Below are 16,135 nucleotides of genomic sequence, written 5' to 3' on the forward strand. Positions count from 1 at the left end.
GTGTGGTTATCACATGCCATTTCCCTCAGAATATTTTGCCTTCCATTGTGCTTCTCTCGATAGGTGCGGGATGGCATTCCTTAAATGTTTTGCAAGGTTTTTTTGGCGGGACCGGTGGGTTGACCTGTGACGAGCGGGTGCGACCTTCCTCAGCTCTGATCAGGGTGAGGTGGGGGTGCAGGGGACAGCAGGAATGTCACACTCTGTCCTCCACACGGGGAACAAGGTGGTCCCAGCACGCCTTCAAGGCCAGTCAGCACCCTGCCAAGGTCTGCCCTCGCTGTGCCTAGCCGCACTTTTTCCGTAACGGAGCGGCTTTGGGGCCTTAGTCATATATCAGCTGACTCGGATTTCGGCGCTTGCATATTTGAGGTGCATGGATGACCAGTTTAACAACTATTGTGTCCAGACTCAAAGCTCCATTCCTACTATGTGAGGGATTTCTGGTTTTGTTCCAGGTAAGAGGTTGCATGTGTTATGCCGCTGACTGGTAATTTAACAATAACATCTGTGTGTGTGTGTGTGTGTGTGTGCGTGTGTGTGTGTGTGTGTGTGTGTGTGTGTGTGCGTGTGTGTGTGTGTGCGTGAGTCACAAGATCCAAGTCTTCTCTGTAGGGAATCTTATTTCTGGCACCCTGCTGGTTTTAGCACGCTACGTTTCCCCTTCAACAGCTGAAGAATGGGTTGAGACTGAGTGCATTCCAGAAATGGCTGTAGTTTTCCAGGGAAAAGTAAAAACAACACTGGTAGTTCTACATTAAAGAGAAACACACCCCTCTCACTACAGGACTGCTCAGATTAATTTGTGTTTGGCCTAGAATTGCTTCAAACCAAAGGGAATAGGAAGCTAAGAACATTGTGCCTTTAATATTTAGATCATGTAATTAGAGGTGTTTGTGTAAGTGAACATAGTTGTATTCTCAGAAAAATCACTGAGAGAGTTAAGCACAGACCTGTAATATTGACATTTGCGCTCGTTTTTGGTCCAAGATTTCAGTGAGAAATATTTGAAAAAGTAATTCAGTCAAGTGCTGTGTTTTTCTTAGATTTCCATGGAGATTCCAAAACTTCCTGCTTGGAGTCTTCTTGGAATGCATCTACCCCTCCCCCTGTTCCTATTTCTTCTTTGCACATAAATAGGGTCACAACCCTCCCATTTAGGCTCCATTCTGCTGAACAGTCCTTCCTGTCCTTGGTCATTTGTCCTGCACCTATTGTCCGTCTGCCTGTCTGACAATAAATCTTTACTGCCTTCATCTGTCTGTCTAAAGGTACTAAATATACAAGCGTCCCATTGACAACCCACGTAGCTACCACACGGTTTCAGAACCCGAAAGAGGCGCCGTACGAAGTGAGCAAATTTCTTCTCAAAACATTCGAGTGGTTGGAAACCGATTATGGTGTGGCATGTGCGCGCTGAAAGCAGGTCCCTGCTGTGACTGGCTACAGACCAGAGTGACTCCCTGCCGTCTGCAGCTGTGGCGTTTCTCCCTCTGAGCCGCCGAGTGAAAGCCTTCACACTGTCTCGCTGCACAGACGCACCTCTTTCTCCAGGTGAGTGCCGACAAGGTAGCAACAGGAAGTGACCCTGACCAGACCTGTGGCGGCGGGTTCGCAAGAGGGCCAAGCTGCCGTTTGTAGCAGAGAGCGACGGCACTCGGCCCGCCCACACCGCTCAGGCATGGGGGCACATGTAACAGACAAACTAGTTACACAGTCACAAAGCATTTACATAACAGATGACCTAGATCCAAGCGTCTATCAGGAGAGCTCACGGTAGTACTAGCCTTATCTTAGGTAAAGCGCAGTCAACAACACAGTACAATACGATGCCATTGTGGTCAAACCCACTGGCCACTTGACAGAAAAGCTTGCTATAAATAAATGCCTGTACAAATACAGTAGAGTGTGTACAATGTTAACAGGAAAGGGCACAGACAGAAGTATTCATTACCACAACAAGCACTTTAACGTCACGATGAGCTTTGTTTCACATTTCTACACATTTTGATTGTGAGTTCTTTTGCAATGCATGTCGGAATTGGAGACGAAGACGTGACATAAGTCACATTTCTGTATTATAACTTTTTTTTTTAACCATGCATAGGAAATCTAATCAGAAGTGTCCTTTGCAATATAGCGGACTCCCGTGAGGCCAGTTCAACATGCGACCTGACTAGCCAGACATGCGTGTAATCACAGTTGCTGTGTTGTTGATCTGCTGTTGTGGAAACAGGCAGGTTAGCTCAGACATCCAGCCAGGTGTTACTTGCCAGGTGAGGTAATGTGCTAAAACAGAGAATACAGATCCCTGTAGCTCTGTAGCTTCATTAGTAATGAGCAAGAGGCGAGGGCCCATGGGTACTGCTGAGTGACGCAAAAGATGTGTAGACTTAGAAATAAAAGGTCCTCAGATGACCCAGTGAGATCCAGCAACAAGCTCAGAGATGTTGTATATCACAGTGCCAGTGGGAATGACGTTACACAGTTTAACAACCAGCTATTAAATTACGGAATCTTTCTGTTTCTGGCTTTTACATTTTTTTAAAAAAAGATGCTCTGTTCACCATTTACTCGATGACGCGTTTCCCGGGATCCGCAGTGAGTGCAGAGGTCCCACAGACACCGTTGTGAATCTGCATTATCCCTGTGGCACAGAGGAATTTTCCCAATGTCCAATTCACAAGGGCTCTGTTAAAACCAAACGCTAACAGGTGAAAGAAGGCATGCAGCCACATAGAGAGAGAGAGAGTCAGACAACATCATTCCTGTTGTTTGAAGCCTCATACAGGCCTCACATGGACAAAGGCCCATGTGTGGGACAGAAGCATGTGTGGCATGTCGACATGCGTTTTCCTCAGCGCGTGGAGAACCTCACTAAATGCTGATGGATATTTACATATTTTGCTGCTCTTTTGTGCTGGGAGGAGTTTGAAATATGTTGTTTTCTTTTGTCCACAGCACACCTTAAATGCCCTGAGGCCCTACAAGAATCTGAAATATTTTTAAAGGATGAGGCGCTAGGAGGCATAAAGGTTAGGCTTCAGTCACAGCATATTTCCCAGCATATTTCCCGTGGAATCCTGCCAAAAACCGACAGATCAGCAGTTTTCTCCTCCTGGTAGCAATGTGCAAGGTACCATCTGAACGTTGCATCACAACAGAAATCTGTTTCGATTTCTGTGCAGGTTTGCCGCATTTGCGTCTGGTTCCCGTGGCGATCGTTGTCCTTGTCAGTGCCTTCGTTTGGAAGATGCATTCTTAACCCTGAACGACGGTGGGACACAGAGTAATGAATGACGTAAGTTCGGTGAAACCTGGGGGCGTCCACAGCGCAGCCGACTCCTCACCCTTTCCTACACTCCCAGGCTTATGGGTTTTCTCCTTTAGTACACAAATCGCTTTTGCGATCTCAGCGGGGGCTGATCTGTAATTACTGCTGACACTGCGGCCTGCCGCTTTCTCCCGGAGGAGCTGTTGGGACTTCCGGCGCGCATCGAGCAACAGTCCCTCTCCTTCAACAGGGAGAGTCGTGCATTCACAGATAAACTGCTGTCTGTGAGTGTAACCTTCCCGTAGACAAAAAAAGAAGAAAAAAACTTTATCCATCACCCCTCTCGCTGATGCTTTTTCTACAGGAGGTGAAGGCTGCCAGTTTTTAGAGTGAACACAGGAATGTCCGACTGGGAAAAAAAGATGAAAAACAACACCCTCGAGTCTGTGGCTCAGAGGTACCTATCTGTACAAGTGGTGGTTTTGGCCTCATAACTGTTGGCCATGTACACTCTAATTAATCTTATTTGTTGAGTATAAATAACTGACTGTATGTCTTGTTGGAATCCTCATAAAATACTTCAAACAAAGCTCTGAATGGTTTAATCAATGATGATTTGATAAATAGTTAAAACCTGTAAAAAAGGTCTTGATAATCATTATATAACACAGTGCCACCAAGATAGGATGCTGATTTCACAGTGCAGTTCAGCTTTTTTTTTATTGTTTTGGGAATACCCAGGACTACTTTAGGAAAATCCGATAAGGAAGCCTTCAGTTGCTACACATATTCTCAGTCACAGCTGCACACAACTATGCATTGCATTGTTAGCAGTTTTATGGATTATACATTTATACATTATTTTATGGCCACTTATCAGGTTTGGTCCTGCAAACAGAACTTGTTATTTCCACAGTAAATGGCTATTTACAACCCTTTATCACCGTGATAGAGCGCTATGAGGTGAGCAGCTCTCTGCTGTTCACAATATGAAGCGTACCGCACAAGCAAACTCAAGGGCATGGCTCTCAAAGGAATGTTTCAAAGCACATTCTGATGCTATCGTCTTCATCTCCAATTCCGACAAGCATTGCAAAAGAACTCACAATCAAAATGTGTAGCAAGCACCTGACTGGGTAATGTTTTATGATATGGTGTGTTAGGGATGGAGTGTGACATAAATAAGGCACTGGCACACCAGAAAAATACCTACAACTTCTATGATCACATGTCAACCCGAAGCTGCCAAGTAGCCCCGCATGATGTAATGCTCCCAAAGACATGTGAGAGCAACCTGATGCTAAAGCCGTGCGCTTATTATCAGTGCTCGGAGACTTTCAGATCCAAAATGGTCTGTCATGTGTATAACCCCGACCTGTGCTCACCATGCTGCCTGATTTTTAGTGAAAGAGAAATGACTGCTTTTTCTTAACATATATGGTGTGACTATATGTAAGACTATACATAAATCTCTCCTGGGGCCACAGTTTTACACTTTCTAGGTTTTAGTTCTTTGATTTGGTTCATGGCAGGGAACCATAGTGTGTATATGTAATTGTGAGGCTTAGTTAAAGTTTTTAACTTTCCTGCCTGTTCAGCCACTCCTGTACTGCACAAATGTTACTCCGTACTTGCAACCTCTCGCCGGTCTCGTTTAAAATATGATACACAAATTCATTGCCACAGAGCAAAACCCATAAGGCTTTGGAACACGTATTTCTATCTGATAAAACCAAGGCATTTGGTATGCTTGACAAAAAGTGGATAATGAATTAGGCAGAGATGACTTACCCCAGCTAAGATATGCAAGCTTCTCTGGTATACAGATGTAGGGAAATTAACTATACTGACTTTTGGCAGAAATATGGAGGAATGTCTTGTGTAAATATTGGCGGAGGCCTTTGGATGTGATGTGGACCGGAGCCAGACAGGAAGCTCGGAACATTCGTTCTCCTGCTACCAATTTTAATGGACAATCACCCTTTTTTTAAAAACAGTGGGACCAGAACCAACACAGGTCAAATATAACAAAACATCAAGTGAGCAAATGTTAACAGAAGTTGTTTTATGATTGGATCAACTTGTGAGTGATTTTTAAGAATATAAGATTTTCTTCATAGCAAAACTGAGTTTGTTCATTTGAACTTGGCCTCGTAGAAGTGAGTAACGCTACACCTGACTTTTGGCCAAGTAGGACACAGCTCTTCCTAAGTTCGCCACTTTTTGGCCCTTGGTTCTGGAATGCAGAAGTGAGCTGCAAAGACACAATGATGTCTGGGGTATTCAGCTCTATGGGCTTTGTGTCTGTTACAATGTGCCATATGCATATGGTATGGTAGGAGAGGACAACAGTGGAAAACAAATAAAGATTTGAATTACTGAATACACACACACACACACACACACACACACACACACACACACACACACACACACACACACACACACACACACACACAAATTCTTCCTAACTGGAGTGTAGCAAGTGCGCGAGGTTAAATCGGGCTGACCAGTAGCTTAATTCTGCCATCTAGTGGTGCGAAAAGACATGTGACTTTTGTTAGTTATTGCTTACCGCCATACAATTTAATACCCCACTTATGTAAATCACATAACATTTCACAATTTACTCAATAGATAAGTGGAAAAATAATACAGAGTCCCTCGAGTAGCATATATGTAATATTTGCAGTTGTTTAATAAAATAATTACTGCAGGAACCCAATAACATTTTAACCATGCTCTTTGGCAAATTTAGTGAACTCGGAGTGCAACTTTTATTTTGAAACGTAGCTTTCCTTTCCAGCTCATCCAGTTTGTTAATTGTTCATTGCTGCTCGTTTCACACTGGCGTTACAGTTATGGAGCGGGACTGACCGCAGATCCACGGTAGCGTTTGTCATCTTTGTTTTTTATGTATTATTCGAGCTCTCCAGAGAAACGCAAACCTGCGCTGCGAGATAGAAGCCAGTGCCTGTAAAAACAAAAACAAAAAAAACACGACGGTCTGCCGTTATCACATTTGTAAAGTGTTTAATTGTGAATAACGTGCCACAGCTAAACTAAGCTAGCGCAGCTAACGGGCTGGAATAGTGGGCTTTTGTTTTGCTTGTCTCATACTGATCTAATCACCAACTAATTACACATGCAAACGCGTTTCTGTGTGTTGAGACTGAATGTACCTCGCCTAGTCAGATATTACAGTGTCCTAAAACGGTCAGATATGTATTGCCGGCTAGCGTTAGCTAGCCTGTCATCCCTGATTCTGCGGACAAAACTCGGCCGGCAGGCTATACTTTGCTAAGCTGGTATTTTTAAAGCCGTGACTGGCCTTTGGCGTTTGAGGAGACGTTGCTCTGGTCTGCCAGCTAAGGAGCTGCAGATTGGGGTTAAATAACTAGATGGCAAACCTCTTCGTCCGGCTCATCCGTGGTCTCTAACTCTCCAGGTTTTTGACGGAAGATGAGTTCTCAGCAATTTTCTAGGCCGCCGTTGCCTCCTTCAGGTTCGTCATCTGGAACCAACAACAACCTCTTACCAGGAGGCCAACCCGGTAGGTGCATTTTTCTGAACCCCCCCCCCCCCCCGTTTCATTTAAAATAAAGTGGAATTACAGCTGAATATTAACAGCTTTAAACGCCTTCCTGCAGGTGGAGAAGAAGTCAGTAACAGGGAGTTGGACCACCTTCAGGATCCTGGGTGTAGCGGCCCTGCTGGCGGAGGGCCATTACCTGACAAGCAGGAGACGATGGTGGTCAGGCCTTATCCTCAAGTGCAGGCTCCAGCCCTCCCTCAGCATGTGCCTACCCAGCCCAGCCCCACGGTCGCTGTGGCTCCTCCACCAGCACACCTGGCTGACGGAGCCGTGAAGGTGTTGTTTCATTGCCGTGGTACACAAGTGCATCACGGCTGAACGCCTTCTGACATGGGTGCACTTGCTCTGCCGTTTTAAACAAAAATGTCGTGAAAATATTTGGGATTTGGATCAGCATTTGGTGCTATTTTTCCAGGCTGGCTTGAAGTCTGCAGTGCCCAGTCGACTTATCGCCCCAGCTCCAGCTGTGAGTCCAGGGCACTTACCCGGTCCAGCGAAAGTGCCTGGTCATATTACCGCAACTCTGGAGAGCAGTATGGCGCCAGCCTCCATCCCTGTGGCTGCTATCAGCAGTCAGCAGGTAGGGCCGCTGTGTTCTGTGGCATGTCCTGGTATTTGAACGCATCAGGATTCTGTAGAAGACATGAGTCAGAACGCTTTTTTCTTCTTCTGCTTCAGGGACAAAGTAATTTGCACCACCTCATCATCAGGAGCAGTCCGCCAGCACTGCAGATTGGAGCTCCCACCGCGCCGCCTCACCCGTTCACCTCCCACCTGCCCCGAGGTCAGCTTAAAGCGCCTGGGGGTTAGCCCAGACGCACTGTGGCAGTCAACTCCTGAAGGAGAGGGCAGTTTGTTGGAGACCACGATAAATGTCTTTCCACAAATACAGCCTTTGATTTGAAGCAAAATACAAAACATCGAAGATGGACTCCATTAAGAGGGCATTTCTAAGTGACTTGTGTGGCAACATGCCTAGAGACTTGGTTGGTTATAACACTCGTGTGTGTGTGTGTGTGTGTGTGTGTGTGTGTGTGTGTGTGTGTGTGTGTGTGTTTGATCGTTCAGGTGCTGCTGCTGCAGCTGTCATGTCGAGCACCAAAGGCCCAACGGTTCTGCGACCAGCATGTGGCACAAGCGCCCCACCCGGCCAGCCTACGGCTGTGCAGCACATCATCCATCAGCCCATTCAGGTACGCTCAGACCCCCCTCTACTGGGGTTGGTGCCGATCTGCTGTGGGAGACCAAGGTTCAAGTTCTAGCTCCATGCTGTGCCCATAAGAGTTCTTGGGCAAGACTCCTAACACGACTGAAATTATAAGTTGCTCTGGATAAGGGCTTCTGCTATTTGCTTAAAATATAAATGTAATATACTGTTCGTTTAGGTTACACACCTGTTTGTATTTGGGCTGTGCTGGTTAGATTTAATAGGGCATGGTCTATAGTTGCCTTCGACACATGAGGAGAATTTTTGTTTGAGTTCTGCCTTATTAAAAGTTGACGTGGTGTATCCGTGGTTTTTTCACTGGCACGGCTGTGGGTACAGTCTCGCCCTGGTGCCTCCAACCCCCCAGCAGTCCTGCCCGCAGTGGTTGGCTCTGTTTCGGCAGCGAGGACGCAGTCACCCATCGTTAGCCCTCCCGTCACTCCCGCTCCGGAGATGGTGCACGGGTAGGGTCTTCTATTACTTTCCAATCCCAGGCGGTTTGGTGTTTAAAAATGTGACCGCATCAGCGTGCATAACGTGCTTGGAGTCGGGTAAGAACGCGGTCGGCCTTTGTAACCGCGCTGCTATTTGTGTTGCCAGGCGACCGGGCCATACCATCCACCCTCCTCCGGCTACCATCGGTATCCAGAGGCCTCCAGCTCCAAGGGACGCGGCCCCGCGAGTCACACTGCCCCCCCACCCAACCATGGGAGCGCAGAAAGCCCAGCCACCACACAACATGCCCCAGGTCAGTGCGCTTTAACGCCAGTTTCCTTTATAGTAGTCGTCTCTCAGAAAAGATCAGATTTGTTAGAATATCACATATTAAATGGATAGAACCGTTTTCTTACTCCTTTTTCCAGAAGGCTATTTTTAGTACTGTGACCCCTGTTGCTGCAGCAACTGTTGCCCCCATTCTGTCTACCAACACCGTCGCATCAGCCACCACGACAGGTAGGGTTTGGAAATCCTCTCCGTGAGCAAACGCACACTTGCCCCTTTAAGAGTGTCCCACGGTTCTGATGCCGTGTTCTCGTTACAGCGGGCCCCACTCCCCACACCCAGGTGACCAGCAGTACTATTGTCACCATGACGATGGCCTCTCACATCTCGCATACCACAGCTGTGACCAGCTCGGCAATTCCCGTTGGTAAGCACTTGGCACTTCTGTAATGAACCATCAGACCAGCATTCCGCTGCTGATTGGTCAGGGAGCCGCTTATCAGTAGAGCAGCGTTCGGCCTCTGATTGGTCAGAGAGCTTTCAATCCGCTGAAGGCTGTGCACGAGTTTCAGATGTGTCGGTTTCTTCTTTTACTTCCTGGTTTTGTCTGGAAACTTGAGTCTGTCTTCATTTATCTGTCTTGAAAAACCATTTCGCTAAGAAAAGGTGCGAGCAGATAATGTCAAGACACCAAGTGGCTTCTGCAACTCACTGTAGAAGAGTCATTGCTGGATTGGCTCATAACGTGGTGGCATGTCCTGTGTGCAGCTAAAGTTGTTCCCCAGCCCAGCGCTCACACTTCCCCGCGCATACAGTCTGAATTCTCCGCCGAGAGGACCAGTCTGATACCCATCTCGAGCCACCGCTCCTCGCCGAACCCAGTCACCATGGAGACCCGCAGTGACAACAGGTGATCTTTGAAGGCAGCAAAGTTCACGTGGTTCAGATGTTTTTCTTTTCGTTGAGCCCAGTCCCAAACGGCACCCTAAGCCTTGTGGTGCTCCTCAAAGTCTGCAAAGTGGGCGTGTCCCCAGCATGCAGACCTGTGATGCGCAAGTCCTGTGGCACAAGCTGTGTTGTACCTCACAGTATCCCGGAATTAACAATGTTACTGTTTTTCCTTGCTTAACAACTCATAAAAAAATTGTAGAAAATTGCATTTCTCTACTCAACTCGCATTTGAATATTTTCTTCTCTCATGATGCTCTGACTACTCATTACAAAACCACCCACTCTGATTGATCCTCACCTGTATCACTGTGGTCCTCACTGAAGGCTGCAGTAGTGGCTCGTAGAGGGTGCTCGTAAGCACCCAACTTATCCCCAAAATGAGAGAAGGGACCCGCTACAGCCTGGCGTTCTCGCGTGCGCACGCGCGTTTGTGGACTGCCGGACCACGAGTGCACCACTCGGGACTGTTCCTTAGTCAATGTGGAAACATCGGTCTAGGACAGAGTCTGCTCACAGGAGCTTGAACCCTTCTCTCTCTCTCTGTCTGTCTCTCTCTCTCTCTCTCTCTTCATGTGCGCAGGCCATCTTTGCCGGTCCAGTTCCAGTACTTCTTACCCACTTATTCATCATCTGCCTACCCGCTGACGCACACCTACACCCCCATCACCAGCTCAGTGCCCGCCATCCGGCCCTACCCAGGTAAGCGTCATTCCATTGGCTGTTCCGCTGTCGCTGTTATCTTAGCTTAGCAGACACGTAATCTCGCCAACTTCCTGATGCCCTCTGTCTTCATGGTGCTTGTACAGGATGCGCAATAAAGGGAATTTTTCCCATGGTTGTTCACATCTACACAAGGAGCAGATGTATCTGCCCTGTTAGTGTTTCGCTTGCTGTTTATTCACGCTCTTGTGTGCAGTGTGTTTGGCAGATCTAACGGAGATTGTAATGTTACTTTTGCGTTGTACTGTTTTATTATATTTTTTCTCTTTCTCCTTCATTTCTTTCATTTTTCCCTCTTTTCTGTCCATGCACAGCCCAGACGCCGAGCTCGGCACTTCCGGCTCAGGCCGGAGTGGGCGTGGCCACCGCTGTACATCTGAATCCCATGCAGCTGATGACCGTAGACCGCATCGGCCTGCAGTCCACTCAGATCAGCACCCAGAACATCCAACCTGCCCAAGGCATTCAGCCTGCTCCAATCGGAGTGCAGCATGCCACCGCACCAATCAGCACACAGGGCATCCAGCAGGCACCAGTCGCTGCACCGCAGCTACAGCCGGAGGCCAAACCATCAGGTAAAGGTAAACAACTGTGTAACAGCATAAACAACCGGACTGAGTTCAAATAAAATGTTTTTTTGCTGTTCAGCAGGTGTGGTTCTGGCTGAGAGCACAGCGTTTGTGACCAACCCCATGGGCAGTACCTTCAGTGCTACTCAGGCCGTCACCACAGTCGTGCAGACACACCCCCAGGGGGCGGGGACAGGCGCGCCCGCCCTAGTCTCCTCCCCCAGACCCAGCATCCTGCGTAAAAAGCCCGTGAGCGAGGGGTGAGTGGACCTTCTGACTGTGTTCAGATCCGTGGTTTTCTCTTGGCAGAAAAGTCTTGAAAATATTTATCCATACGTGCACAAGGTATTCTAGCCAAGTATAGAAAACTTTCAACTTTCAAGCCAGACATCCATAAAGAGGCAGTTGTATGGAACATGTGGTAGCAGAACAGTAACAGACACCCCCACCCCAAGTAGTTTTCATATTCTGTAAAAGAATTGCATGATGAGGTAGCTTGGTGTGGTTTTGGGGTGTATTTCTGGGTCTGTATGTGAGTGCGGTTTTGGGGTGTATATCTGGGTCTGTATGTGAGTGCGGTTTTGGGGTGTATTTCTAGGGCTGTGCGTAAAAGTCTGATCCCAGTGCAGCCGAGTGAGCCCTGTTCTGGGAGAGTGGATAGTGGCGTAAGACTGGTGGGATCCCCACGCCCTGCGGGGTAAGCCCTGCCTGACCGCCCTTATTTGGAACACTGTCCGAGGAAAGCAGGACAGTTCCCAGGACTTCTGTCTTCTGCATGCGTGTGATGTTCTCACACCCCATGAATGCTTTTATATGTAATAAAAACTACCAAATGGCGTAACGTGGTTCCTTTTTTTTTTTTCCCCCCCTCGGATAGAGTCAAGCCCAAATCTGACGTCCATATTGCCATGACTCCTGTAATGGCTGCTGTGGAGGCCCTGCCCACACACAGTGGAGATCAGCAGCCCCTCCCAACTCCTGGCCAACACCTATCACAGGCGATTCCCGCTTTGCTGGCCCCTCCCATTCCCACGCCCCCTTCCCAACCCGCGGCAGTTCTGTCTGCTCTCCCCGCGGCCGTGGCAGTCTCTCCCCCTGCACCGGCGTCTATGGCCAATGCCGTCGCCTCCCCTACCCAGCCAGCGGCCAGTAGCACGGCGGCGCTCACGTCTGCCCTGCCGGACATCAAAGTCAAACAAGAGGCGGAGTCTATGGACACGTCACAAGCAGGTGGGTAACTGCACGTTTCCGTCGGATTGCGGTCACACTGATGACAACCTGCTCAGTTGTGAGCTGCAGTCCTGGTGAACAAGTTCTCCGCACCACATTTTGCAGTCCTACAAAAGAAAACAAAATCGGGTGAAAATATCTAATAACTAATTGGTTAATAAAATCAGTAAGTGGAAAGACGATGCATTACCAGTAATGTTTATCATATATTGTTGTTGTTGTTGTTGTTGTTATATATAAAAAATAATTATTAACAGAAATGACTAGAATAAAACTAGAAACCAGTGCTGCTTATTGATGCGATTGTCAAACCCGTGTGTCTCTGTCCCTGCCTTGACAGCTCCAGCCTCAGGCCTGTCCTCCGGGGCCCCGGGCCCCGCCGTGCCTGCCCAAGCCGGGGACCTCCTGCCTGGGGCATCTCCGCGCAAGAAGCCCCGCAAACAGCAGCATGTCATCTCCACGGAGGAGAGCGAAATGATGGAGACCAACAGCACGGATGAGGAGAGGTCCGGCAGCAGACCCCCGGGGGGGAAGGACATCCGGCACGAGTCTCCTCCCAGGGAGTATGTGGGTGAGTGGCCCCACCTACCACTAACTGTACCCAGACACGCTCGAGTGTGTTCTGTCCACTCAGCTGGCCAGTGCCACGGTTACAGAGCCCATTCATTGCAGTCTCGGGATTGATTTCGCAAGCAGTTCTTTTATTTAGGTTTTTAACTGTTGCTTGCAATTGTTGCTTCATTTTCAAGTCTCCATAATTTTTGCCAACTTTTTATTCGCCCAGTTATCCATGGAACTGGTCAGCTCCAAAACACAAGGCTATTTGGTGTTTGAAGTCTATGATCCTTTGATGCTTGTTGGTCATTTCCTGAGTGTTGCAGGTTTCAGTCATGTGTATTCCCCCCTGTGCCCTCCAGACGAGGAGGGGGTCCGCTATCTGCCCGTGAGACCCAAACCCCCAATCACTCTCCTACGGCACTACCGCAACCCCTGGAAAGCTGCCTACCACCACTTCCAGAGGTACAGCGACATCCGGGTCAAAGGTCAGTGCTCTTTACTCTTTTTTTTTTTTTTTTTCTTCCATGACCTCATTGGCCTGCTTGCCTTCATTATCGCAGTGTAACCAGGAATGGCACAGATGTTGTTTTTAATTATCACGCCATTTTAAATGTGGGCTGTTCTCAGAACTGTGTTTGATTAGTGTGTGTTTAAAAGTTCACATGGTCTACTGCTAGAGTCCCCATAAAGCCTCAGGGCAGCGCAGACGCGGGTTCAGTATGTAATGTGTGTGCACGTGACGGCCCACTGGAGTGGTTTTGCCTGTCCAAGAGCAAAGTGTGGCATGTTTTTTGGCTTTTAGTTTTTGAACTCGTAACATTTTTTATATCAAAATTAGCATCGCTAATATTTTTCAAGTGACATTTTCTGGGTGAGGTTGTGCCGGTGTGTGTCCTCTACGCTGTGCTGTCTGTGTTGATACCTGATTATCAGCTAACTTTGTATTGCCCTGCTTGTCCTGTGTCCAACTTGGTCTTACCGTGTTCCGTCCCATCCCGCAGAGGAGAAGAAGAGTTCCCTCCAGGACGTGGCCAGTCAGAGGGGCGTCGCCTGCCGCGTTCAGGGTTGGAAGGTGCACCTCTGCGCCGCCCAGCTCATGCAGTTGGTGAGTGGCCCGCCGCATCCCGCGAAGCCCCGGCAGCGTGCTGGGACGGTCCGCGGCGCTCGTTCGGGGGAACCAGATCGGAAGCCGGGTTTACGGAAGCTGTAACGCCAACGCGGTGTTTTCCGCTGCCTCCGCAGACCAGCCTGGAGCGTGACGTGTACAGCCGCCTCACCACCCTGCAGGAAGGACTCATCCCCAAGAAGAAGCCAGGCGGCGACGACGACCTGCACCGCATCGACGAGCTCATCCAGGTGGGGACGTGGGCCACGCGGCCCAAGACACCCCGGGGCCCTGCAGCTTTTCGGAATGTCCACCTACATATTCCTCTATTCCGACTTCTTTGCTATAAAACGCTTAGCCTGTTACATGGGAAGCGTAACGCGAACGTTTTCTGAAAATATCAGAGGGATCTTATCAGTTCACGATTTCCGTTTCAGTGGTGCCATCAGTTAGCCAGGATAGTAAATATAAGTAATTTAACCAGCAGAGGGGAATTCACTCTGACACTCATTAACTTGGACACATTATTTCTCAAGGCTGGAAAATTCATTATAATAAATCAGAAGCCACTTGCGAATGACGATCCAATTGTCAGAAAATTTAAATAATTTTAAATTCATTACCCCACAGATACTCCCAATATAAACTTTAATAGGCCTAGTTTTTTCTGATGCACCCCTATATTTGTGTGTGTGTGTGTGTGTGTGTGTGTGTGTGTGTGTGTGTGTGTGTGTGTGTGTGTGTGTGTGTGTGCTGCAGGGTAACATGCAGCGTTGTAAGCTGGTGATGGACCAGGTGACTGAGGCAAGAGACACCATGATGAAGGTCCTGGACCATAAAGACAGAGTCCTCAAGTTACTTAATAAAAACGGAACTGCCAGGAAAAGCTCCAAGCTAAAACGCAAGGAGCGTCCCTAGATGTGATTGTGTGCTGTTTCTCTCTCGTGCGCACTCTTTTGTCTCTCTCTCTCTCTCTCTCTCTCTCTCTCTCTCTCTCTCTCTCTCTCTCTCTCTCTCTCATATATAATGCTTGCACCAAGTTAAGGTTAAATGGTGAAGTATTTGCATCAGTTTTCAGGTTGCTATGCACAATCACCAGTCATTTCTTTTTTCTGAGCAGAGAAGGCAGGTTCTAAACCTTCGGCCTCTCCGATACACCAAGCTGAACGCGGACATAGTTTGTTTGCCCAGTGGAGCTGCTGCTTATTGACGACTAATATTGTCTCTTTGAGACATGGGGGCAGCATTAAAGTCCCCGTTAACCCACTGGTTCATGGCTTTGTTCTAGTTTCATAAGAATTCTTTTAAAGTCACATTTTTCTAAGTGTTTTACTTGCATTACGTTTTCATTTTGTAGTACTAGTGGACTAGTATTTGCCACAGAGGTCCTTACAAACGTGCTCTCTGGAGGTTTGCTTGTGCGTCGCGTCACAACATGGAAACGGGCGTTCCAAGTGCCCACAGATGCACAAGACCACAGTTCATCAGCACTCTCGTCTTTAGTGCCTTCTAGCATGAGTCTAACTGGAATTTATGCATATTTGCAGTTAACGCTCTAAGGAGGTTGTTTTCGCATCCGTTTCGAAGACATCGGACGCAAATTTTGTACGTCCACGGTTCATATTTGATGATGAATTTCTGCTCAACCATTACAGCGTCTCCTCAGTCCCCATCCGTCATGTACATGGATTTGTCACTTGCTACGCCGATGTAATTGGATGCACTGAAGAAACAAATGTTTAAGAGCAGTTAATGGTGGTATATAAAGATATTGTGTAAGAAGAAAGTGTTAATAGTTATGTTCCAACCTCAGAATATGATTCATGTGTAAATGGCTTGTTGTTCACAGTAAGTCCCTGTGCTCGCCGAGATCTTATGTGCGTCCTGTGTAAGTGGTCCTTTACAGGTTGTAAGTGAATGTTGTAACTGCTGTTGAGTATTTTGGGCTTTTGTACATTGTATCTTTTGATTCTCTGTATACTGTGCACACTATTGCAGTAAACAAAACCTATGTGCAATTGGAGCTGTGAAATGTATATATATATTTTTTTTACGTCGGAGGAGGGTTGACACCTAATTTGATGTTTTTGATTTTCCTTAGATTTTATAGTCCTAAAGCTCCATTTTCCAGAGTGCTAGTCTGATATAAAATGATAACAGTTCACTTTCTTTTGCAACTTTGTCGTATATCCAAAATCAAATG

General features: G+C 47.6%; 1 protein-coding gene and 1 long non-coding RNA gene across 6 annotated transcripts; both read left to right on the top strand.

Moving 5' to 3' along the window:
- The first annotated feature begins 68 nt into the window (after positions 1–68).
- Positions 69–3,857, top strand: LOC113575926 (uncharacterized). 2 transcript variants are annotated; one of them, XR_004775830.2, is made up of 5 exons: positions 69–458; positions 1,272–1,554; positions 2,962–3,035; positions 3,189–3,301; positions 3,391–3,857. It is a non-coding gene; the product is annotated as an uncharacterized LOC113575926 (long non-coding RNA). The 2 variants fall into 2 exon arrangements; XR_003410454.3 differs by having other exon boundaries at positions 177–458; positions 3,189–3,857.
- A 2,241-nt stretch (positions 3,858–6,098) lies between these two features.
- On the top strand, positions 6,099–16,096 carry sap130a (Sin3A-associated protein a). 4 transcript variants are annotated; one of them, XM_035524578.2, is made up of 21 exons: positions 6,099–6,163; positions 6,723–6,827; positions 6,925–7,145; positions 7,285–7,449; positions 7,548–7,653; positions 7,938–8,062; positions 8,416–8,540; positions 8,677–8,824; positions 8,940–9,030; positions 9,119–9,226; positions 9,568–9,709; positions 10,331–10,449; positions 10,785–11,045; positions 11,119–11,299; positions 11,638–11,736; positions 11,917–12,269; positions 12,610–12,840; positions 13,187–13,312; positions 13,829–13,932; positions 14,070–14,183; positions 14,692–16,096. In XM_035524578.2, exons 2-21 carry the CDS (start codon positions 6,737–6,739, stop codon positions 14,848–14,850), a joined length of 3,069 nt encoding a protein of 1,022 aa, XP_035380471.1. In that variant the 5' UTR covers positions 6,099–6,163; positions 6,723–6,736; the 3' UTR covers positions 14,851–16,096. The 4 variants fall into 4 exon arrangements, with proteins under 4 accessions (XP_035380471.1, XP_035380472.1, XP_081574298.1 ...); XM_035524579.2 differs by having other exon boundaries at positions 11,122–11,299; XM_081718171.1 differs by lacking the exon at positions 6,099–6,163 and adding an exon at positions 6,175–6,279.
- Positions 16,097–16,135: the final 39 nt, after the last annotated feature.

Source organism: Electrophorus electricus, chromosome 7 (genome assembly GCF_041902795.1).
Source record: "Electrophorus electricus isolate QZ-2024a chromosome 7, ASM4190279v1, whole genome shotgun sequence".
NCBI classification, from domain to species: domain Eukaryota; kingdom Metazoa; phylum Chordata; class Actinopteri; order Gymnotiformes; family Gymnotidae; genus Electrophorus; species Electrophorus electricus.